At 37.6% G+C, this 20858-nt stretch overlaps 1 protein-coding gene across 3 annotated transcripts; it reads left to right on the top strand.

The window, feature by feature from the left end:
* The first annotated feature begins 660 nt into the window (after positions 1-660).
* On the top strand, positions 661-20010 carry sgms2b (sphingomyelin synthase 2b). 3 transcript variants are annotated; one of them, XM_079588253.1, is made up of 6 exons: positions 661-765; positions 11791-12297; positions 13030-13147; positions 14055-14208; positions 16003-16175; positions 18981-20010. In XM_079588253.1, the coding sequence occupies exons 2-6, from the start codon at positions 11801-11803 to the stop codon at positions 19164-19166; spliced, it is 1128 nt and encodes a 375-aa protein (XP_079444379.1). In that variant the 5' UTR covers positions 661-765; positions 11791-11800; the 3' UTR covers positions 19167-20010. The 3 variants fall into 3 exon arrangements, with proteins under 3 accessions (XP_079444379.1, XP_079444378.1, XP_079444380.1); XM_079588252.1 differs by having other exon boundaries at positions 736-856; XM_079588254.1 differs by having other exon boundaries at positions 760-856; positions 11773-12297.
* Positions 20011-20858: the final 848 nt, after the last annotated feature.

Genomic DNA, 20858 nt, shown 5'->3' on the forward strand with positions numbered 1-20858 from the left:
TTCTTCAGAACACAAATTATCTTAATTTTAATGAAATCTGAGAGATTTGAAAGCAACACAACTCCCACTTGCTCTCATGTGCTGTACATGTGTGAAGGAGATTCATATTTTTTTAATAAAATGGTAAATTATGTTGTTTTTGCACAAAGCACTCGCAAATAATAGAATAATCTATATATCGACAAAAAAATAATAATAAATACAGTAGCACATGTATTGTTCATGTTAGTTCACAGTGCATTAACTAATGTTAAGTTACGTATTAGTAAATGTCGAAATTAATATTAATAAATGCTAAAGTATTGTTCATTCTTAGTTCATGTTAACTAATGAACCTTATTGTAAAGTGTTAACAAATTAATAAAATAAATTATTTTAAAAAACTAATTTTTTACTTAATTTTTAACTAAAAAACTATTTAAAAAAAATGTGCATACAAGAGTACAAAAAAACAAAGGGAGATTAACAATTAGGTATAATAAAAGGTGAACAATGTTCAAATAAATATACATTCTAAAAGCTTTAAACGTTCACATTTACAAGTTTACGGTTCAGTTTTTGCATTTCTGAAGGAGTTCCAGACTCATCCCTGAGGCCAGTATTGCATAACATGATTTTTTGGGGGGAATTTGTAAATACTCTGACGCAATGAGTCATATAGTGGGCGTGGCTCTGCGCATACGCGGGGCGTGGCTGCAGGTGTGGGCGGGGTTAACGCCCACTCTCCCCATAAACGTCGTTCACGAGTCTTCCGGTGTTAAACAGGTAACTCTTCTGTTCGCATCACTCGGTCTCGCTTTTTGATTTATGAACGCTGTTTTATGTGTGTGTCGCGCTGGATTTTAACTTTCATCAGGTATGTAAAGTGATTCTTGTTTGTTTATATTGTAGTAGCTTTGCGTATGAATGGATACACGCTCCAGTAAAGACTGCGAGGTTCATCCTACATCTGATGTGGTTTAGAATCATGTCTATAAAGAAAGTTACAGAGAATGTCACAAAACATAGTGAGTTTTCAACCTAGACTGCATTTTGAGGCGTTTTTGATGTGTAGGTAGGCAGCTAGTGTGTTTTCAGACGCATTCTTCTCTGTGTTTGTGTTTATTTCGGGATCTTGAGAGGGTTTTACTGGCAGCCACGCGCTGATCCGGATCGATCATGATTCCATTAGGATCCGGATGGTCCGGAACTTTTTTTTTTTTTTTTTTTTTGGCCTCCGATTATTATTATGATGATGATGCTGAACGTCTCTGAGTTCGGCGGCGCGCCGTGGGTTGTGTGCGCGTGCACAGGTGTGAGTTGAGTTCAATGACTTCTCCGGCAGCTCAGCAATGCCGTCAATTCAGATCAATTACCTGTCAATCATTTACACGCAATGAGTCAAAAATGTGAAAACTTTCACAAGACAGCACTGACTAAAACGTTTCACGGGTTTACCATGTTTTCGAACATCAACTCATAATGGTGTGTTTTCTTAAACCGGTTTACTACCAACCCCTTTTTGAGAACAGATCTGAACCCAAAAATGAAAATTATCCCATAATCTATACACCCTCAAGCCATCCTAGGTGTGTATATATGACTTTCTTCTTTCAGCCAAACACAATCAGAGTTTAAAAAAAAAAATTATCCTGCCTCTTCCCAGGAGTGAATGGTACCTGAGATTTTGAAGCCCAAAAAAAAGCATACATCCATCATAAAAGTAATCCATACGACGCCAAGGGTTAATAAAGGCCTTCTGAAGCAAAGCAATGCGTTTTTTAAGAGAAATATCCATATTTATAACTTTATAAATTATCCCTAGACTCGCGTACGGCTGTTACCGGAAGCTAGTTTATAAAGTTATGAATATTTATCTAAAAAATGCATGGCTTTGCTTCAGAAGGCCTTCACTAACCCCTGGAGTTGTTTGGATTACTTTTATGATGGATGGATGCACTTTTTTTTTTTTTGGGCTACAAAAACAAATTACTATTCACTGCCATTATAAAGCTTGGACGAGCCAGGATATTTTTTAATATAACTCTGATTGTGTTTGACTGAAAGAAGAAAGTCATACACCTAGTGAGTAAATTATGGGATAATTTTCATTTTTGATTGAACTAACCCATTTAAATGTTGAAATTCATGAATGTTTTGGAATACAGACCTAAGCATTCGTGAAAGAAGCACTTCAAAAAATGTAAAACGTGTATAGAGGTTAACATGAAGTGCATCCTCTGTGTATTTTAAACCGCATAGAATAGTGCATAAAGAATTGGGACACGCCTAAATATTGTATGTTCCTTGATGCCTTCCTCAATTAGACTGATATGGATATGAAATTGTAATTCACTTCTGGGGGAGAATCTAGACGGGGGCTTGAGTTTCACGTCAGGACGGCACAAACCGGTCAGACTGCTGTAGGGTCAGTCCACAGAGAGATCTGAATGAGAAAGGTGAACTTGTGTCACAGGTTTCAGGGTGTGTCTGATTTACTCTATTACACACACACACACACACACACACACACTGAAACACCCAAACATTTGTGGGCTGAACTAAATCAACACACTACAGCTTCTATATGATAGAGGGATATTATAAGTAACAATACGCATGGAAAACCATGTCAGAAACTGTTGGAATGCGAGTTTGGTTCGAATACATTGACAATCTTGCTTATATAGGCTAGTGTTTTTGATTATACAGCTTTTTTTTTTTACAATGATTTTGTCAGAATTTATTTGAAATAGGCCTAATCTTGTAATCTTGATTTCTGACTTTCCCCAGTAAAGTAGCTGTACTGGACTTGTTTCCAAGATGACATGGCTTAAAATGACTTGGGTTAAATCGAGCGAAAACAACCTGTTTGCAGTGTAGATTTATGTCATGTTTGTACAATGTAAATTTTACCAAGCTATGTGACTTTTTAAAGGTGTGGTATAATGCCCTTTTCACAAGATGTAAAATAGCCTAAAGGGCTGTACACACCGGGACGAATATCGGCGCGCATTATTCGTCAGCGTTTTTCAACGCGTTTTTTTGTTCACACCCAAGATTTTCGCTGACGATGAGCCGAGTGAACATGCAAATTCATTCCCTGACATTAGATGGCGCTTAATGTAAAACAGAAATACCCCGCGTAGTCGCTGTCTCGTTGGTGTCGGAACATAAAGAACTATATGACAAACAGTCATATAGTTCTTTATGTTCCGACACCAACGAGACCAACAGCTCTACATTCATCTTGTCTTGCATCTTCCTCGTCTTATTTCTTCCCGGCAGTGTAGACCATGGTGTAGACGCTATACTTGGCGTATATCTTCTTCGCGTTACGCTCGGCAAGACCGTTTTGTGTTTGAGCGCCCCCAAGTTGTGTTTTACTGTAACTTCAGAAGCTCCAGACACGTGAGCAAAAGCGCCAATCTCATTGGTCGGATAGTTTTTGACGCGGCGTGTCAAACCAAAAAAAAGAACCAGAGGCGTTTTTTTTTAAAATGACGCTTTTACGCGTGGCGTTTTACGCGTCGGTGTACACACTCACATTGGCGCCCTTTGTTTAGTCACGAGGCGCTAAACGTTGGCGAATATCGCGTGCGAAATTCGTCCCCGTGTGAACAGGCCTTAAGTCTTTTATGTCCCCAGAGTGTGTGTGTGTGAAGTTTTAAATGGCTCAAAATGCCCCACTGATATTTTTATATAGCATGTTAAAATCGTCACTTTTTGTGTCTGTCCCTTTAAATGCAAATGAGCTGCTGCTCCCGGCACAGGGGGCGGAGCTTCAAGAGCTCGTGTCCTTTTACCTCACACACACGCACTGAACATTTCAAAAACTTTTAGCCTTTTATGTTCAAACCGGAGTCAGACAATGATGGAGAGACTCCAGAAGAAGTGACAACATGTAGAAGAACAGGACATTTCTGAATGGTTAGTTGATGAATTTATGTAGATGATGTGTAGTTATCTTCTAGTCATTGATTAGCATATTCTGTCATAATAATCTATAAATCGTGTTCAGGGGGCGGGGTTTATGTAAATTTTAGGGTTGGTGATGTCACTAACGGGAGGAATGTCATGTAGTTCCTACCAGCCGTTTGTTGTAGTCCTTAAAAACTATTTCTTTAAAAGCAAATATCTCCCTTTGCTCTGAACTTTGAGCGTTGTAACTTTGCAGATGTTGTTTATGATCAAACACAACATTACACACTAACTACAGCTAGAAAACTGAAATCATAATCAACCAGCCCTTTAAAGCACAATATGTAAGATTTTCTGATTAAAATATCCAAATACCACAGAACAATGATCTATATTGTGTTGACTTGTACGTACTTCATCCCAAATGTTTCCAACGATGTTTAAATCCAGAGAAATCAGCTGTTTTAACCAGTGTAACAATTTTTTTAAAATATCATAACAATCAATACGTCACCGGTCAATGACGTCATATCCGCGTTACCCTTGATTTCCAGTTTTACTTCCGTAGAAAGCATGGAAACACCAAAGATGCTTTTGTTTTATTGACAGGTTAACAACTGTTTTGAAAACGAATCATTGTTATAGATTCAATTCAATTCAATTCAAGTTTATTTGTATAGCGCTTTTCACAATACACATTGTTTCAAAGCAGCTTTACAGAAAATGCATTTCAAAAATATACATACAAAAATACAGTTAGTTAATCATGAAATTTAGGGCATAACATATCGCCGGCGTTGGGTCGTCTCTTCACAGGCGTCGAGTCGTCTCATCACAGGCGTTGGGGCATCTGAAGTCTCCATGAGAGGCTGGATACATAACTGGAGCTGACGAACTCTATTTGAGTTATCTCGGGACAGGCGTCCCGAGATAACAACAAAAAAGGCAGATGGGAAATAATTAGCGTAGCTGCTGTTCATAATATGAATGCATTTGATCTGATTTAACTGTAGTATAAAAGGTATGAGATGCATCATGTGAATGCTTGGCTAAAGAGATGCGTCTTTAATCTAGTTTTAAACTGGTAGAGCGAGTCTGAGCCTCGGACAATATCAGGAAGGCTATTCCAGAGTTTAGGAGCTAGATGTGAAAACGCCCTCCCTCCTTTAGTGGACTTAGATATCCTAGGTACGACCAGAAGCCTCGAATTTAGTGATCTTAAAGAGCGCGATGGATTATATGGCGATAGAAGATCTCTTAAATACACAGGAGCTAAACCATTTAGGGCTTTATAGGTCAGTAACAATACTTTGTAATTGATACGGAACTTAATAGGTAACCAGTGTAGAGATGATAAAATTGGTGTTATATGATCATATTTTCTTGACCTAGTAAGAACTCTAGCGGCTGCATTTTGGACTAACTGTAGCTTGTTTATTGAGGATGCAGGACAACCAGCTAATAGAGCATTACAGTAATCTAGTCTCGAGGTCATGAATGCATGAACTAACTTTTCTGCATCAGAAACTGATAGCATGTTACGTAGCTTAGCAATGTTTCTAAGGTGGAAAAAGGCTGTTCTTGTGACATTTGAAATATGATTTTCAAAAGACAAGTTGCGGTCTAGTATAACACCCAGGTCTTTTACTGTAGAGGATAAAGTAACAGGACGTCCATCTAGATTAAGGTTGTATTGTAAGAGGTTTTGTGGGCAGTTTTTTGGACCAATCAGTAATACCTCCGTTTTATCTGAATTTAATAGAAGAAAATTACACGTCATCCAATATTTTATATCTTTAACACACTCTGTCATTTTAGATAATTTAGTGTTATCATCTGGTCTAGATGAAATATATAATTGAGTGTCATCAGCATAACAGTGGAAACTTATTCCATGTTTTCTTATAATATTACCAAGTGGCAGCATATAAATTGAGAATAGCAGGGGGCCTAATACAGATCCTTGCGGCACTCCATAATTTACTGACGTTATCTTTGATTTTTCCCCATTTAAATGGACAAAATGGTAACGGTCTGATAGGTACGATCTAAACCAGCTTAATGCCTGTCCCTGAACACCAGTGTAATTTTGAAGTCGATCTAAGAGTATTTTATGATCTATAGTGTCAAACGCAGCGCTAAGATCGAGTAAAACTAGTATTGAGATACAGCCTTGGTCAGAAGCTAAAAGTAAATCATTTGTAATTTTAACCAGCGCAGTTTCTGTGCTATGATGTGGCCTGAATCCAGACTGAAACTTTTCATAGATATCGTTTTCTTGCAAGAAAGAGCACAATTGAGCGGACACAACTTTTTCAAGTATTTTAGACATAAATGGAAGATTTGAAATGGGTCTGTAATTTGCTAGGTTATTTGGATCTAATTGTGGTTTCTTAATAAGAGGTTTTATAACTGCTAGCTTGAATGTTTTTGGAACATGTCCTAAAGATAAAGACGAGTTAATAATATTGAGAAGAGGCTCTTCCACTACAGGTAACACTTCTTTCAGTAGTTTAGTGGGTATTGGATCTAATAAACATGTTGTTGGTTTAGATGCAGTGATAAGTTTATTTAGCTCTTCCTGTCCTATAGTTGTAAAGCGCTGTAGTTGTTCTTGAGGGGCGATAATTGAGGCTGAATCATAAGACGCTGTCAAAGATTGTACATTTACAATTGTGTTTCTGATGCTTTCTATTTTCTCAGTGAAGAAATTCATGAAATCATTACTATTAAAATGTAACGGAATATTTTGTTCAGGTGATGTCTGTTTATTTGTTAATCTAGCCACAGTGTTAAATAAAAACCTTGGATTGTTTTGGTTATTTTCTATTAGTTTGCGGAGATGCTCAGCCCTGGCTGCTTTTAGAGCCTTTTTATAACGTGACATACTGTCTTTCCACGCGATTCTAAAGACCTCTAAATTAGTTTGTTTCCATTTGCGCTCTAAGTTACGAGTTTCTCTCTTGATAACATGCGTAGCACTGTTGTACCATGGTGCTTTAGTTTTCTCTCTAACCTTTTTTAGTCTAATTGGTGCAACAGTTTCTAATGTACTAGAGAAAATGGTGCTCATACTGCTAGTCATTTCTCAACACGGTTAGTCATATTGTTTGAATCCCTTGTTTTCTTGATTTAACTGCAAGTCACATGTTTGTACCTCAGAGACAACACTATTCTGTCAAGCGTCTAACAGAATAGTGAGATTAATAGAGAGAGCTTTATTTATAGGAACAGTAATACAGCATTTTCTCCACCATTCGATAGCCAATATGCATGCCATTTAGCGTCACGAGTCTCATCATATTGATAGCTTAAAGGCTATGTTGCAGGTTAGAGTACCCAGTGAGCCAATGTATAGAAAAATAATGTAGGAACTATATTTAAATATGAACATATACTTATAAAACGCTATTTAGGCTTCTGAAATCGTTTTTGTGAGAATTTTACTTCCGCGTTTGAAAACCGCCAAACCGGAAGTGACGTAACATGAGGCAGAGCGGTCAAAGTAAACAATAGGAAAGCAATGGATCGCAATGACAGATTGGACGCTGAGGAAATTCTAGCCTAAATGTTTACTCGTATGACGGACCTCAGCCATATAATTATGTGCCTAATATGAAGCCAAGAGAGTAGACGGGTCAGGATTAGACTGAACAATGGTCAGAGGAGACACATTGAGCTGTGGTGTGAGGAGAACAGGGCAGCAGTCGGGTCTCGATGAGAGAACAGTATTATAGATGTATTCACGTTAGCCGACGATATGTATAACACTATGCTCAGATCACAATATTGTACAGATTATTATCATGTATCAGGCAAAAGTAAAGCTATTATTTAGACCCTTACCTGCATGTGTTGTGTATGTCAGCCATTAGGAGACAGTTTCAAGAGGAAGAGGGACTTTATAAAGGCTTTGAATAGCCCCATTTGGTGACAATGAATACAAAAATAATCACAATCACAACTGTCTTACTGTATAAAAACTTTATATGTAGAAACAGCCAACACAAACATTAAAATTCGGAGTACAGATTGGAAATTAACTTAATATATTATATTTAGGCTATAATAAGTGTCGGCTGCAGACTAATAACAAACACATAAATGCATTACATTACAAGTTTATGTAGGATATGTTAATTAAATTAAGACAAGGCACATTAAGACAGGTAGGCTACATGTAGCCTATGCATTTTGTAAAACAGAAGTACAATAAATGATCTCTGACGGATCCGTGACCGTCATGTTTCCCGCCCGCGGCCGAAACACAATCTGACGGCGGACCGGGCGACCCGATGAAGGAGCCGGGACAGTGTGCACATATCGCCGCCGTCATATAACTCCATGTCGCCGAGATTAAACACAAGATTTTGACGCGTATCCGAGAGTGGAGCGGAGTGTGAGCGCGCACTGCATGGCACGGGCGCGAACACTAATCAACAGTGAAACAATTTAAAATACTCTATCATTTCTGGTCATACAGAAAATAATAATACATTATTCGCAACTACTTTTATTTGTGTAAACTCGCAATAACAAGAAAGCGTTGTGCTTTTGTCAAATAAAATAAAACAATCAGGCGCGCTTTCATGATCTCCGTGAACAGGAGCGCGAGAACTGAAACTAAATGTATATGTAGGCTAAAGCTTGAAATGTCCACTTCAAAACGAACAAATTCGAATCGAAAGCTAATACATTCTGATTATGTAATGCGTATGAAAGGTGCATTTCTCTCTAAAAGCGCATCCGCTTAACAGCGGAGATGGAGATATGTTTTTAACCGACACTGATTTAGAAAACAATAGTTTATTAATAAACAATTAAAATGCCTCTATTTTTTCAGACACATTTATTATCATTAGCCTATAAATCACCTTTCTGTAGGCTGTGGTTCCAGAGACATGCTCTTCTCATTCAGTACTGCGGGATTAATATCATTTCCAGGTTCTAATTTTGTCTCAGAAAAATAAATCAACAACAACAAAATCCATATTAATTTGTGAATATTTTAAATGTTTAATTAAGGGGCAACAAGTAGCCTAATAAACAAAAATTCGTCAATATTAATTTTTTTGCGCAGCATTTGGTGTAGCCTAGCCTACAGTTCAAATTAAAATTTTGCCTTTTAAAAATACAACAACCGTTTTTGTTTTGTAATTACGGGTTAAAAATATTTTTGTTCTCTCTGTTTTGTAATTTAGTAAACTTTATAGATTTCAACCATATTATTCCTTCTTGAGTCTTTTTAACAAGAATTTAGATTAATGTATGAATTGAATAGTGATTGTGTGACCTATGATGAGGGAACAACCAGTGATACCCTTGGTAGTACCATCAAATGATAGCCTATAGCGATGTCATCAGGATACACATACAGCGGTAGGCAGTGGCCCACCTTACCGGGTCGTGGTTCACCAGAATTTATAGTTTACCCACCTCTTTTTTTACCACTACACCTCTGACCACGACGATGATTAATTGAAATACAATAACCAACACCGAAAACACACTGAATCACGACTGCTCCAACTGAATACCAACCTACACTGCACTGAGCGAACGCACAACGCAGAGCCCGGCGGCAAACGACTGCCTCATGTGACGTAATATGACGCGATGGTGAAAAAAAAACGTTTTTTCAACACGGTCAAGGAAACGGTCACGTTTTCTACTAAATTTGTTCCCTTATGTCTTGCAAAACGATTTTAAATCCTGCATTTACTTTTCATATGGTATTTTCATACAAGGTTATATATTAATTTTGAAGAAAAAAAAAAACCTGCAAGATGGCCTTTAAGGCGAGACACGGCAGGCAAAAACATAGTTTTTTTTTTCACTGGTCAATTTTGAGATTTTGGGCTATTTGTCTTCAATAACATCTTCTTTCAGACTTGTGGTGAAAAAAAGTCCAAAATACACATTTAGGTCTTTATTTTACTGCACTTTGTTTATTTGCGTCTGTAGATTTCTCTGAAATTCAACAAAAGTTGGCGTTATAAATCAATGCGCTGCTCCGCGATCTCTGTGTTCTTCCTTTAATCTCACACACGTCTGGAAAGCTCTCTCTCTCCTTTACAATGCTGTCGGATCCAAATATGGTCATATCCTTTTAATCAGCAACCAATCGTGAAAGTATAATGGGCATTTAACTGTAAAAGCGAAATCTCATTGGCTGATGTCAATGTCTGGCACCCGTGATTGGTTCAGATGCATCACGTGACACGCTCTGACATTTAGATGTGTGTTTTTGACTGTTTTTCTGCTCAGTTGAAGGCCATAAATGCTGTGTTTATAAGTTTTGATGTGATTTAGGTGGTTTGTATTGTTATTGCTAATGATTTGATAAGATATTGTGTCAGTAAATAGTTGTTTCCACTAAAAAAGTATGATTTTGTACATTACAAATCTTTAAATGCCTTTTTCTCAAAATGAGTTTTTTGTCATCCTCCAGTGACACATCTCATTTTTTTAATGAACTTGTGTAAGTAATCAACTGAGGAAGTTTCATGGTGATATCTATTATTTAAAAATTGTACCCTATTCACCTGTAGTGTCTCGCCTTAATGCAATGTGTAACAAGTCTCTCATTATCATAGCAGTAACGATATATCACTTTCAAGTTTCAACACACTTAAATGTATTTTTAGTATGATTGTTTTTTGAGCAAGTAAAACAGCGCTCTGTTACCACACAATTTTAATTTGTCAAATAAAGTGACCTGTATAGTAATTCAGCACTCACGGCTGTTTTCGTAACGGTAACAATGTTCAAGTTCAGGGAAGGAGGCGGACGTTAAACGTAATTATAATCGTAAAATGTGATCCTGGACCACAAAACCAGTCACATGGGTCAAATGTTTTAAATTGAGATGTATTATATGAAAGCTGAATAAATAATCTCTCCATTGATGTGTGGTTTGTTAGGATAGGACAATATTTGGTCGAGACACAACTATTGAAAATCTGGAATCTGAGGAGCAAAAAAAATGTAAACATTGAGAAAATCTCCTTTAAAGTTGTGCATTTATGTTCACGATTGTGCTGCATTCACTCACAAAAATACATGTTTATATATTTACGGTAGGACATTTACTAAATATCTTCATGGAACATGATCTTTACTTAAAGGTTGGGTAGGTCAGAATTGTCTGAAAAAACCTTTATTCACATTTGTTTAAACTGTCTTTATATACCAATACATAATTAAAATGCAAGTACTCTGAAATAGAGAGTATAAAAACTGAGTGACTCTAGTGTATTTAATCTTCAATAAACACAGCTCATTAATTCCATTCAGTCCCACCTAAACACGGGTGAGCGACTGCGCGCACGTGGGCGGAGCCAGTCATAGCGGCGGTAGTCATGGCGACGGAGAGTGACAGTCGCGCAAGCCAATCACTTGTTTCGTCCCGGTAGGAATTAATGAGCTGTGTTTTTTGAAGATTAAATACACTAGAGTCACTCAATTTTTATACTCTCTTTTTCAAAGTACTTACATTTTAATTATGTATTGGTATATAAAGACAGTTTAAGCCAATTTTAAAAAAAGTTCTTTAGACCATTCTTACCTACCCTACCTTTAATAATTTAATGGTTTTTGGCATAAAAGAAAAATGGATAATTTTGACCCATACAATATTTTGTTGTCTATTGTTTGTCACAAATATACCCGTGCGACTCGAGACTGGTTTTGTGATCCAGGGTCACAAATGGCTACTTCCGGTGAAACTTACTGTGCCTTTCAGCTGTCCAACACCACAGCAGCATATTACTGTATCTGTTCTGTTACAGTTCTTAGGACTCCAAAATTTATTGTGGCATACTGCATATTGTTTTCAATATTACATGAAATATTGTATTTAATCTTAAATAGTATTCCGCTCTGTTTTAGTGTATAAGCGATGGCAGATTCTCAACTCCTGGACGAACAAGATGACCGAGACAATGGCGACTTCCATCTGATGGTGATGTTGGAAGATAGGACACGCCCCCAAACCGGACAGACACACCCCTCTCAGGACACGCCCACTAGCAATCAGGGTGCCGACCGGCCAAACGACAGCAAGCCGACACGCTTGGCGCGGGGTTTCCGGAAAGCCTTGCGGAAAAACCAGGATTACATCCGCATCACCATCCCGAAGTCCGGCGTCTCTCGGCTGCCGTCGGAATGGTGGAAGACGGGAATGGCGTTCATCTGGGCTGGTTTAAACCTCATCCTTACGACCGTCATGATCACCGTCATCCACGAGAGAGTCCCGGATAAGTCAGTCAGCCCGCCGTTACCAGACAAGTTCTTCGATTACGTGCCGCGTGTGGAGTGGGCGTTTTCCGTCACCGAGGTGAACGGAATGATCCTGGTGGCTGTGTGGTTCATCCAATGGCTCTTCCTCAAGCACAGGTGAGCGTTTGGTGAAAGCTGCTCGTTTTATCGGAATAAAACCCAAATTCCGCCACGCTTAACGTCTTATATTGCATTTCTGTCAATAGATCCTCAGAAATATTACACATTGCACCTTTGAAGTCCTCCTGTAGTCAATCATTTTATCCCTTAAAAATCATCTTTGATCACCAAAATGACGTATTTAAACGTTTTTCCTTAATTAAATTGGTCATGGCTTAAAATAGCTTGAATGTAACTCGACACCCTTGCCTCATTTAGTATGCGTGGTTCTATGAATATGCAGATGAGCCCCGCCTCCACTCACTCACTCACTCAGAGATCCACTGGTTGGCGATCACACGTTGATCTGATTGGTTACAAGGTAGTGTGTGACGTCAGAAACACCAGCGATTTCAAACCGTGTTTTTGAGACTGTCTTTGGTTCACTGCAGTTTTAAGCAGAAAATACGTATTTATGAACGACTTATGAACTTACACATGGTTTGTCTTAAAGTGTATTAAAAACACCACATAGACACATAAACTACATTAAAAGCTGGATTCTCACCACAGGGGGACTTTAAGGGATTACGGTTAGGTTAAGTTCAGCATTGCTACTCTTATTTAGTTACTCCCAAACACTGCCATCCAATCACTGCCTCGACTGATAAAACATGTGACGTATGCTCTGCAGTAGTATACAAACTCAACTCCGTCCCATAACTCCTCCTTGTCCCGTTGTGTTGACAGAGCCATCGTGGGCCGAAGGTTTTTCTTCCTGCAGGGAATGTTGTATTTGTACCGTATGGTGACCATGTACATCACAACTCTTCCGGTTCCCAGCATGCACATGGAGTGCGCCCCGAAGGTGAGTGCTGCTCAACCAACAGAATAGTAGTACAGAATCTCCGGATCAAGACACAAGCGAGAGATAAAAGCATTGCTGATGCACTTTGTAGTCTTTGAACAAAATGTGATTTTATCAGCTTTTTGTTCAAAATGTAGCTTACCCACATTCTTTTTATTTTGCAATAGTGCATGTTCAGATATTCATACAACAAAATATTATGGGGCCATGAAAGTTGTGAAAATGATTTTTAAAAAAGCTGGCAGTGGCTGGCAACTGCCAAAAAAAATGCTGATGGGGAAAAAGTTCATTTAAATTTTATTTTTGGCTTATATAAACACCACTAAATGCGTCTTAAAACGTATAAAATGCAACAGCGCATTCTTACATGTATACCTCGATGCAAAGTAAAAACCCAGCTAAATGAAATATAGAATCTAAGAATGTTTTGCTAACATTCCCATTAAGTTATGAAAACAATATTCCTGAATGTTCCTGAACATCCAACATAAAAAAAATAAAAAATCTTGGTTATGTGAACATTCCCATTTTATCATTCTTCAAACATTTATGGGAACTTTACTTTTTAATATTCTCTAAAGATTCTTGTCTCTAAAGAACAAGTTTCCAACTAAAACGTTTCAGATTTTATTTTTTCATGAACAATGTATAAATAACATTTTGAGAACATTATTAAAGACCAGATAACTTTGACCAAGCGTTCTATTAATGTTTGTTCACAACTTTGAGAGAACCTTGGCAGAACCGTTAGCTTGGAAAGCAGACGACTGTGCATTTATTTGTGCATTAATTGTTTAATGTCTGGTTAGCTTAAATCACGTCTGATATGTTAGTTCGCTGTTTGTGTGTAATGGGGAAGTGTAGCTTTGATGCTTGTACCTCATGTTCGGTCTTCTTCTCTCTGTAGCTCCACGGTGATTCTCACGGCAAGATCAAGCGAGTTTTGCAGCTGGTGTCTGGAGGAGGTTTGTCCATCACAGGCTCCCATCTCATGTGTGGAGACTTTCTGTACAGCGGCCACACGGTCATGCTGACCCTCACCTTCCTCTTCATCCAGGAATGTGAGTACAAGGAAACCATTACTGTCTGTCTTCTTCTTTTTTCTTTTTACCACATTAACTGGTAAATGCCCAATTTGACCAGCCTTTTTAAGTTGATGACAACTTGATGACAAAGAACAGTTGTCTTGCGCACGGTCCTTCGAAAGTTGTGTTTTTGTGTGCTTTAGTTGTGATCGGGTCTTTTTAATTTTACACTGTAGTTCTTGATCAAATGAATGACAACATCCCAGCTAACGGGGAACGTTTCCATAACTGTTCAATAACGTTCTTCAGTAATAACAATAGAATGTTCTCATAACATTTTCAAAATACGAGTGGAATGTTCCTCTAACGTTCACATAACTAAAAAGAAATGTTCTTTATATGTAAAAAAACTGGCGAGCCATCAAGGAGCCATCATCAGACGATTGATGATCTTATGTGTTTATTTTAAAGGATTTAAATTTTTTAAAACTAAGTTGTATTTTCTTTTGTGGATGTCCCAGTTGTTCATTTGATATTTTTGTTGCATTTGTGGGTTAAAGGAACACTTCACCTCTGGAAAGATGAATGTGTATTTAAAATTGGTCATTTATGTAGAAGAAATGTGAAATTATTTTTGAATTTGGAGCCTTCTAGACTGAGAAAAGCCAGAAAATTTATTTTTGGCTCATGGGGATGAAAGACAACAACTCCCAGAATGCACTTGCTTCGCTGGCCTAGGAGGCCACGCCTACCGGTAAGAGATCGCAGTAAACAACAAGGCTATGCTACTAGTGAGTCTCCGTGAGTCTGCCCGGTATTTTGATGTCGCCCAAAATGTCCAGGATTCGGCTTTTGCGTTCTTCAGTCGCCATTCCTCATGTTTACTGTGACGAGCAGGAACGAGACTGACGGCCGCGGAGAACGATGCGAGCCCGGTGGCGTGATTACTGATGAGTGGCGCCGGCGCCTGTGAGACGCACCGGTCTCGTATCTCTCACAGAGGAGCGGGAATTTTCCTAGCAATGTTAAAACGCACATCAAACGATCACTTGTTTAGCGTTCATGTAAACACTACATTCAGATTCACCGATCGGAATGAATTCAGTTAGATTGAAACAAAAGGTGTGCATGTAAACAATGAATGCGACTGCAGAAAGCAAAAGCCGAATCCCGGACAATTTGGACGATCTCGACGGCCGGACATGTCCGGGAAAAAGAGGATGGTCACCGCTACTACTCAGCTTTCTCCACAGAATAAGAAACTTTTAGCTTAGCTTCCAAATAAAGAATGGCTGACACTATATGTAGCCTACATTCTGTGAGTGAGATCCCTCTATGGGCGGGTTGAAAACATGCGGAACAGCGCCTTCTACTGGATAAATGATGAGCTAGTGTTTGTAGTCTTACCCTTATTCAAAGAAATTTGACTTCCTGCTTTTTATGACGCAAAATGACGATTTTTGCGTCATAAAAAGCAGGAAGTGGAACACTTAAATCCTTATTTCTCCCATCTCAGGGGAAAATAAGGGAATAAACCATGACCATTCGAAAATGTGACTGGGTTTCTAAAGATACAAAGTCTAATGCAAATGGGTGAAGTGTTCCTTTAATACAAATTTACAAGTTGTGTAGAATAGGCAAATATGCTAATATTCAAGCCACTGAAACTAATCAAATCAAGCATTGCATCGTGTTTTGACGTATCAGCAATTATTGTATGATTAAATATTGAGTGTCGTAAGCCCAAATGTTTGTTCTGAGAGCCTCTACTTGCTAGTTCTTTTTGTGTTTGTGTGACTACTTTTGTAAGTTTGTTGTATTGTGTCGTAGACTCGCCCCGGTCACCGCTCTGGCGTTGCTATCACGTGATCTGCTGGTTGCTAAGTGCAGTGGGCGTGGTCTGTATCCTGATAGCGCATGAGCATTACAGCGTGGATGTAGTGGTGGCGTATTTCATCACCTCGCGCCTCTTCTACTGGTACCACACCATGGCCAACAACCAGGTAAAAGCTTGCATAAACTACAGATCCTACAAACGCAACATTCGACTTCCACTCGACCTCTTCTTACTTGGGAAGATGCAGTAGATTTGATTTTGAGGTTGGATTTCCAGCGTGGAAAACTACGATTTGCTGAGATGCACAATTCTGTTGACAATTAATGATAAATAATCACTTGTCATGATTTAATGTTCCAAGCAAACGTTTTTTGGAAATGTTTCTCGAGCATCAAATCAGCTGCTTAAACAAAAGCTCATATTCTATATCTCATATTCTATATCTCATATTATATTCTATTCTATTCTAGATCTCATATTCTATTCTATATCTATATCTCATATTCTATATCTCATATTCTATTCTACTTCTCATATTCTATTCTATATATCATATTCTATTCTACTTCTCATATTCTATTCTACTTCTCATATTCTATTCTACTTCTCATATTCTATTCTACTTCTCATATTCTATTCTACTTCTCATATTCTATTCTAGATCTCATATTCTATTCTATTCTAGATCTCATATTCTATTCTATATCTCATATTCTACATCTCATATTCTATTCTACATCTCATATTCTATTCTACTTCTCATATTCTATTCTAGATCTCATATTCTATTCTATTCTAGATCTCATATTCTATTCTATATCTATATCTCATATTCTACATCTCATATTCTATTCTACATCTCATATTCTATTCTACATCTCATATTCTATTCTACTTCTCATATTCTATTCTACTTCTCATATTCTATTCTACATCTCATATTCTATTATATATATCATATTCTATTCTACTTCTCATATTCTATTCTACATCTCATATTCTATTCTATTCTATATATCATATTCTATTCTATATCTCATATTATATTATATTCTATTCTACATCTCATATTCTATTCTACTCTACATCTCATATTCTACTCTATATATCATATTCTATTCTACATCTCATATTCTATTCTACATCTCATATTCTACAGGTTCATGCTGACAAACCGGTTTATTGTTTTGTTTGTGCTAAATGGCAAATTGGACCAAAATAACCACCACATTTTGGATTTTGTATCTCGCATAGCCAGACCTACAGGCTTGACAGCAGAAACAATCGCAGTTCATGTTTACGGGTGTGAAAATGTAACGTCGATGTCCCTAAAATAACAAAGACTGGTGTGTAAAAATCATGGGTGGATTTTAAAGAGTTTATGCCACGAACTTTACTTACTTTTGAAAATCCAGCGTTTACTTGATCCTGATGAGACCTCATTGTCACAGTTGTACACATGATGTAGGGATGGGCGATATGGCCTAAAATCCATATTGCGATATACATTGCAGCCTTTTGCGATAACAAGATATATCACGATATATAAATTATAATAAAACCATTTCAGAACAGGTTACACAGACCCTAAGGAAAGCCAAACAACTGCTAAATATATATTTTTTTTAACGAAAGAAAGAAAAGGTGTATGTCGTTTTTAGAACATTTATTGTGCAAAACTGTAATTATACAACATAATGTTGCAGATAAATAAAACTCAAGAACACTAGACTTTAAGTAGCCCTAATGTTTATATTATGGCTAGCAGCTTATGAAACCCCAAATTCTAAATTAGAATATTGTGAAAAGGTTTTCATAAGCTGTAAGCCATAATCATCAAAATTATAACAAATAAAGCCTTGTAATATCTCACTTTGCATCTAATGAGTCTATATAATATATTAGTTTCACTTTTGCATGATATTCTAATTTTTCGAGTTTCTCCTGTTATACGTCAACTAAAGAAAATGCTTCAAGTATAAAAGTTTATTTACAGTAGTGCCATAGACAGTAAAGAGTGCAGAACAGTGCAGAAGACACTCAAAATCAAATGTAGTTTTAGTGTGGCTATTTTTTTAAAGGACACAAAAGATGCAAAGAGCAGAAAAACGGATGTCTTCTCAGTTAAAAAGCAACACAACAACGAATCTTAAAATCCGGCACACACAGAGATGTTGTGTTTACACTATTTTGTGAATACGCGCTGGTATTCAGTGAAATGTTTCGTGTTGAGGTGGTAGAACAGATTAGTCGTGTGTGTTACCGAACTGTTGCCTCACACACACTGTATAGTTTGCTGCTGCTCGTCGGACGGCTTAAATCCGAACCAAGTCCAAATAATGGATGTTGCACCGATCTTTTTCACCAGCTCCTCCGTTTCGCTGTCAGCCATGTTTACTCAAGATGACGACGAGTATGATGCTCTTCAGCCGGTTGCAGCTCGAGTCGTGGCTCTAAATTTCGCGGGTAGATTGCGTCATCAACATGCATTATCGCGATAGTGCAATAGAATTAAAATCTCTATCGTAGGCCAATTTTGTATCGTTTATATCGCCCATTACTAACATGGCATTCTTCTTCCATGAGGGGGTTTGGCTTCACTACAGCTTTGTTTCCAGACAGACCATTAAAGAACGCGACAAACACTTCTCCCAGAAATTCTGTAGAACTCAACCAATCAGCTGACGGCTTCAAAACTCTTGAGTTGTTTCCAATTTTGTGTGCCTTATGCATCAGATGTTAATACACCAGCTGACCAATCAGAGCTCATTGCACTTTACAAGTGAATCAATCAAAACTAACTGTAGCTGGATAATAACTTTATTCTAGATCTGCTGTAAAGCCAAAACTATCTCTGTTACTTTAATTTCCTTTATCACTGTAAAGCTGCTTTGAAAGGATCTACAGTATTTTGTTAAAAGCGCTGTATAAATGAAGGTGACTTGACTTGGATTCTCTCCCGATGTTGTAGGCCTTGAGAGGGTCTCCTTACAACTACCTGAACCGAACGTGGTGGAGCCTGGTGTTTAACTTCCTGGAGAAGAACGTTAGAACAACGGTTCCCTGCACGTTCTCATGGCCCCTGTCGCTTCCACCCGCGTGCTTCAAGAACCCGTGCAAGAGCTACTCCAAAGTGCAGAGCACCAGAGATGACTGACCAGCTCCAGTGTCCGACTGTGCGTTTGTTGGGTAACAAACACTATCTGTGCGACTTTAGATCCTGTTTACTTGAAGTGCATCACCTCAGATCTGCCTGGGAGCGTCACATGCGTTTGATGGAAGAAAGTGTGTGTTCCCGGTGGAGGTTATATCTGTGTCAGCATGTGCTGTTGTGCAGCGCTGCGCTCATCTGAAGGGAACCCAGCGTTCACTTCCTCATGCTATTGTTTTTTTTTCACACTCAAACATAATTAATGTTTATTTTAATGGTGTTTCTAAATGAAGAAATGACAAGTTGTTGTATAGTTTATAATTTATGTTCATTGCCTTGTGAAAAATGTTTTATGCAAAATAAATACTATTTTCTTAAGTTCTAGAACTCTTATTTCACAGATTACACTTTCTATTGTTTGTTTACTTGTTGTTCTTATGTATCTTTATTATACTTTTGTTTTTTAAGTGCAGTTTAAATGAAGTCGTGCTGATTGCCTATGCAGTAGATGTATATGACCAATAAACAAGTTCAAGGTCTGAACATTTGTGCACATTGCATAGTGTGATTTGCTGAAATGCAAATACTTTTTGTACATGTGAAGCTTGCTGGGATTAGTTTTTTAATGCATAACTGAACACTAGACTTAATGCCAAAAAACTGGTTGATCTAGTGTTTTTAATTACCCGTTTTGCCAGTAGAGCATCTTCACCAAAACATCATTGTGAAGATACTCTATTTTTTGATGGATTGGATCAAAGCCTTTGAAAATGTCAGATATTATCACATAATTGAATGATGCAAAACACACAACTACAGTGTTTTATTATAAATAAATGTCAATAATTTGAGTCCCCTGAATTTTTTTTAACCGTTGTTTAAAGTGGGGAAAGTACTCACTAAAATACTCACCCCAAAACCACTTTAAAATATATGTCTTATACATGCGGTTTAGGTTATGTTTACACAACAACAATGTACAAAAAATGGTAACGTTTTTTCCTTTGCGTTTCTCGCGTATAGATGATAACATTGTCAAAACAATCCCAGTTCCCTCCAAAACACTGCATTCTGCTGCCCGGCCAGTAGCTGACGACGTCACTTTGTAAAGGAAAACGACAAAACTTTGGCCATGTTTTAATGACAACAATATATTAAAAACGGGAAGGTTTCGCGTATGTTGTCAAAACGGATTCGCACGGATCGTCGACTAAAATCACTGCGTTCTGCTGCCGGCCAGTAGTTGCCGATGTCCCTTAGTAAAGAAAGCGTTAGTGAACTCCGTATCTTGAGAAGCACAAACACAGTCCTGTTGTCCGTCATTGTTGTTTTGGTTTAAGTACTCGTGCATGACTCTGAACATGTAATATTCATGTGCATGACATCACCATTTTCACAAACGACAATGGTTTCTTTTTCAAAAACTTGCACTTTGAAACCTGTTTTCGGGACCCTTAAACACCGTTGACAAGTAAAATGAACAGCCAAGATGCTTAAGTTCCTTTTTTTTAATGAAAAAAATACATCTCTTATGTAAATAGGCTACCGTCTTAGAATAAAGATTACAAGAAATACAAAATAATTTATAATGTTTGAATTGGTTTGAACACATTAGATGTTTTTAAGGACACATTATGCAATAGCAGATGAAGTTTAAAAAGAAATGCAGCACTTTTACAGAAAGACAACTGGTTTTAT

Source organism: Phoxinus phoxinus (genome assembly GCF_949152265.1).
Source record: "Phoxinus phoxinus genome assembly, chromosome: 18".
Classification (NCBI taxonomy): Eukaryota; Metazoa; Chordata; class Actinopteri; order Cypriniformes; family Leuciscidae; genus Phoxinus; species Phoxinus phoxinus.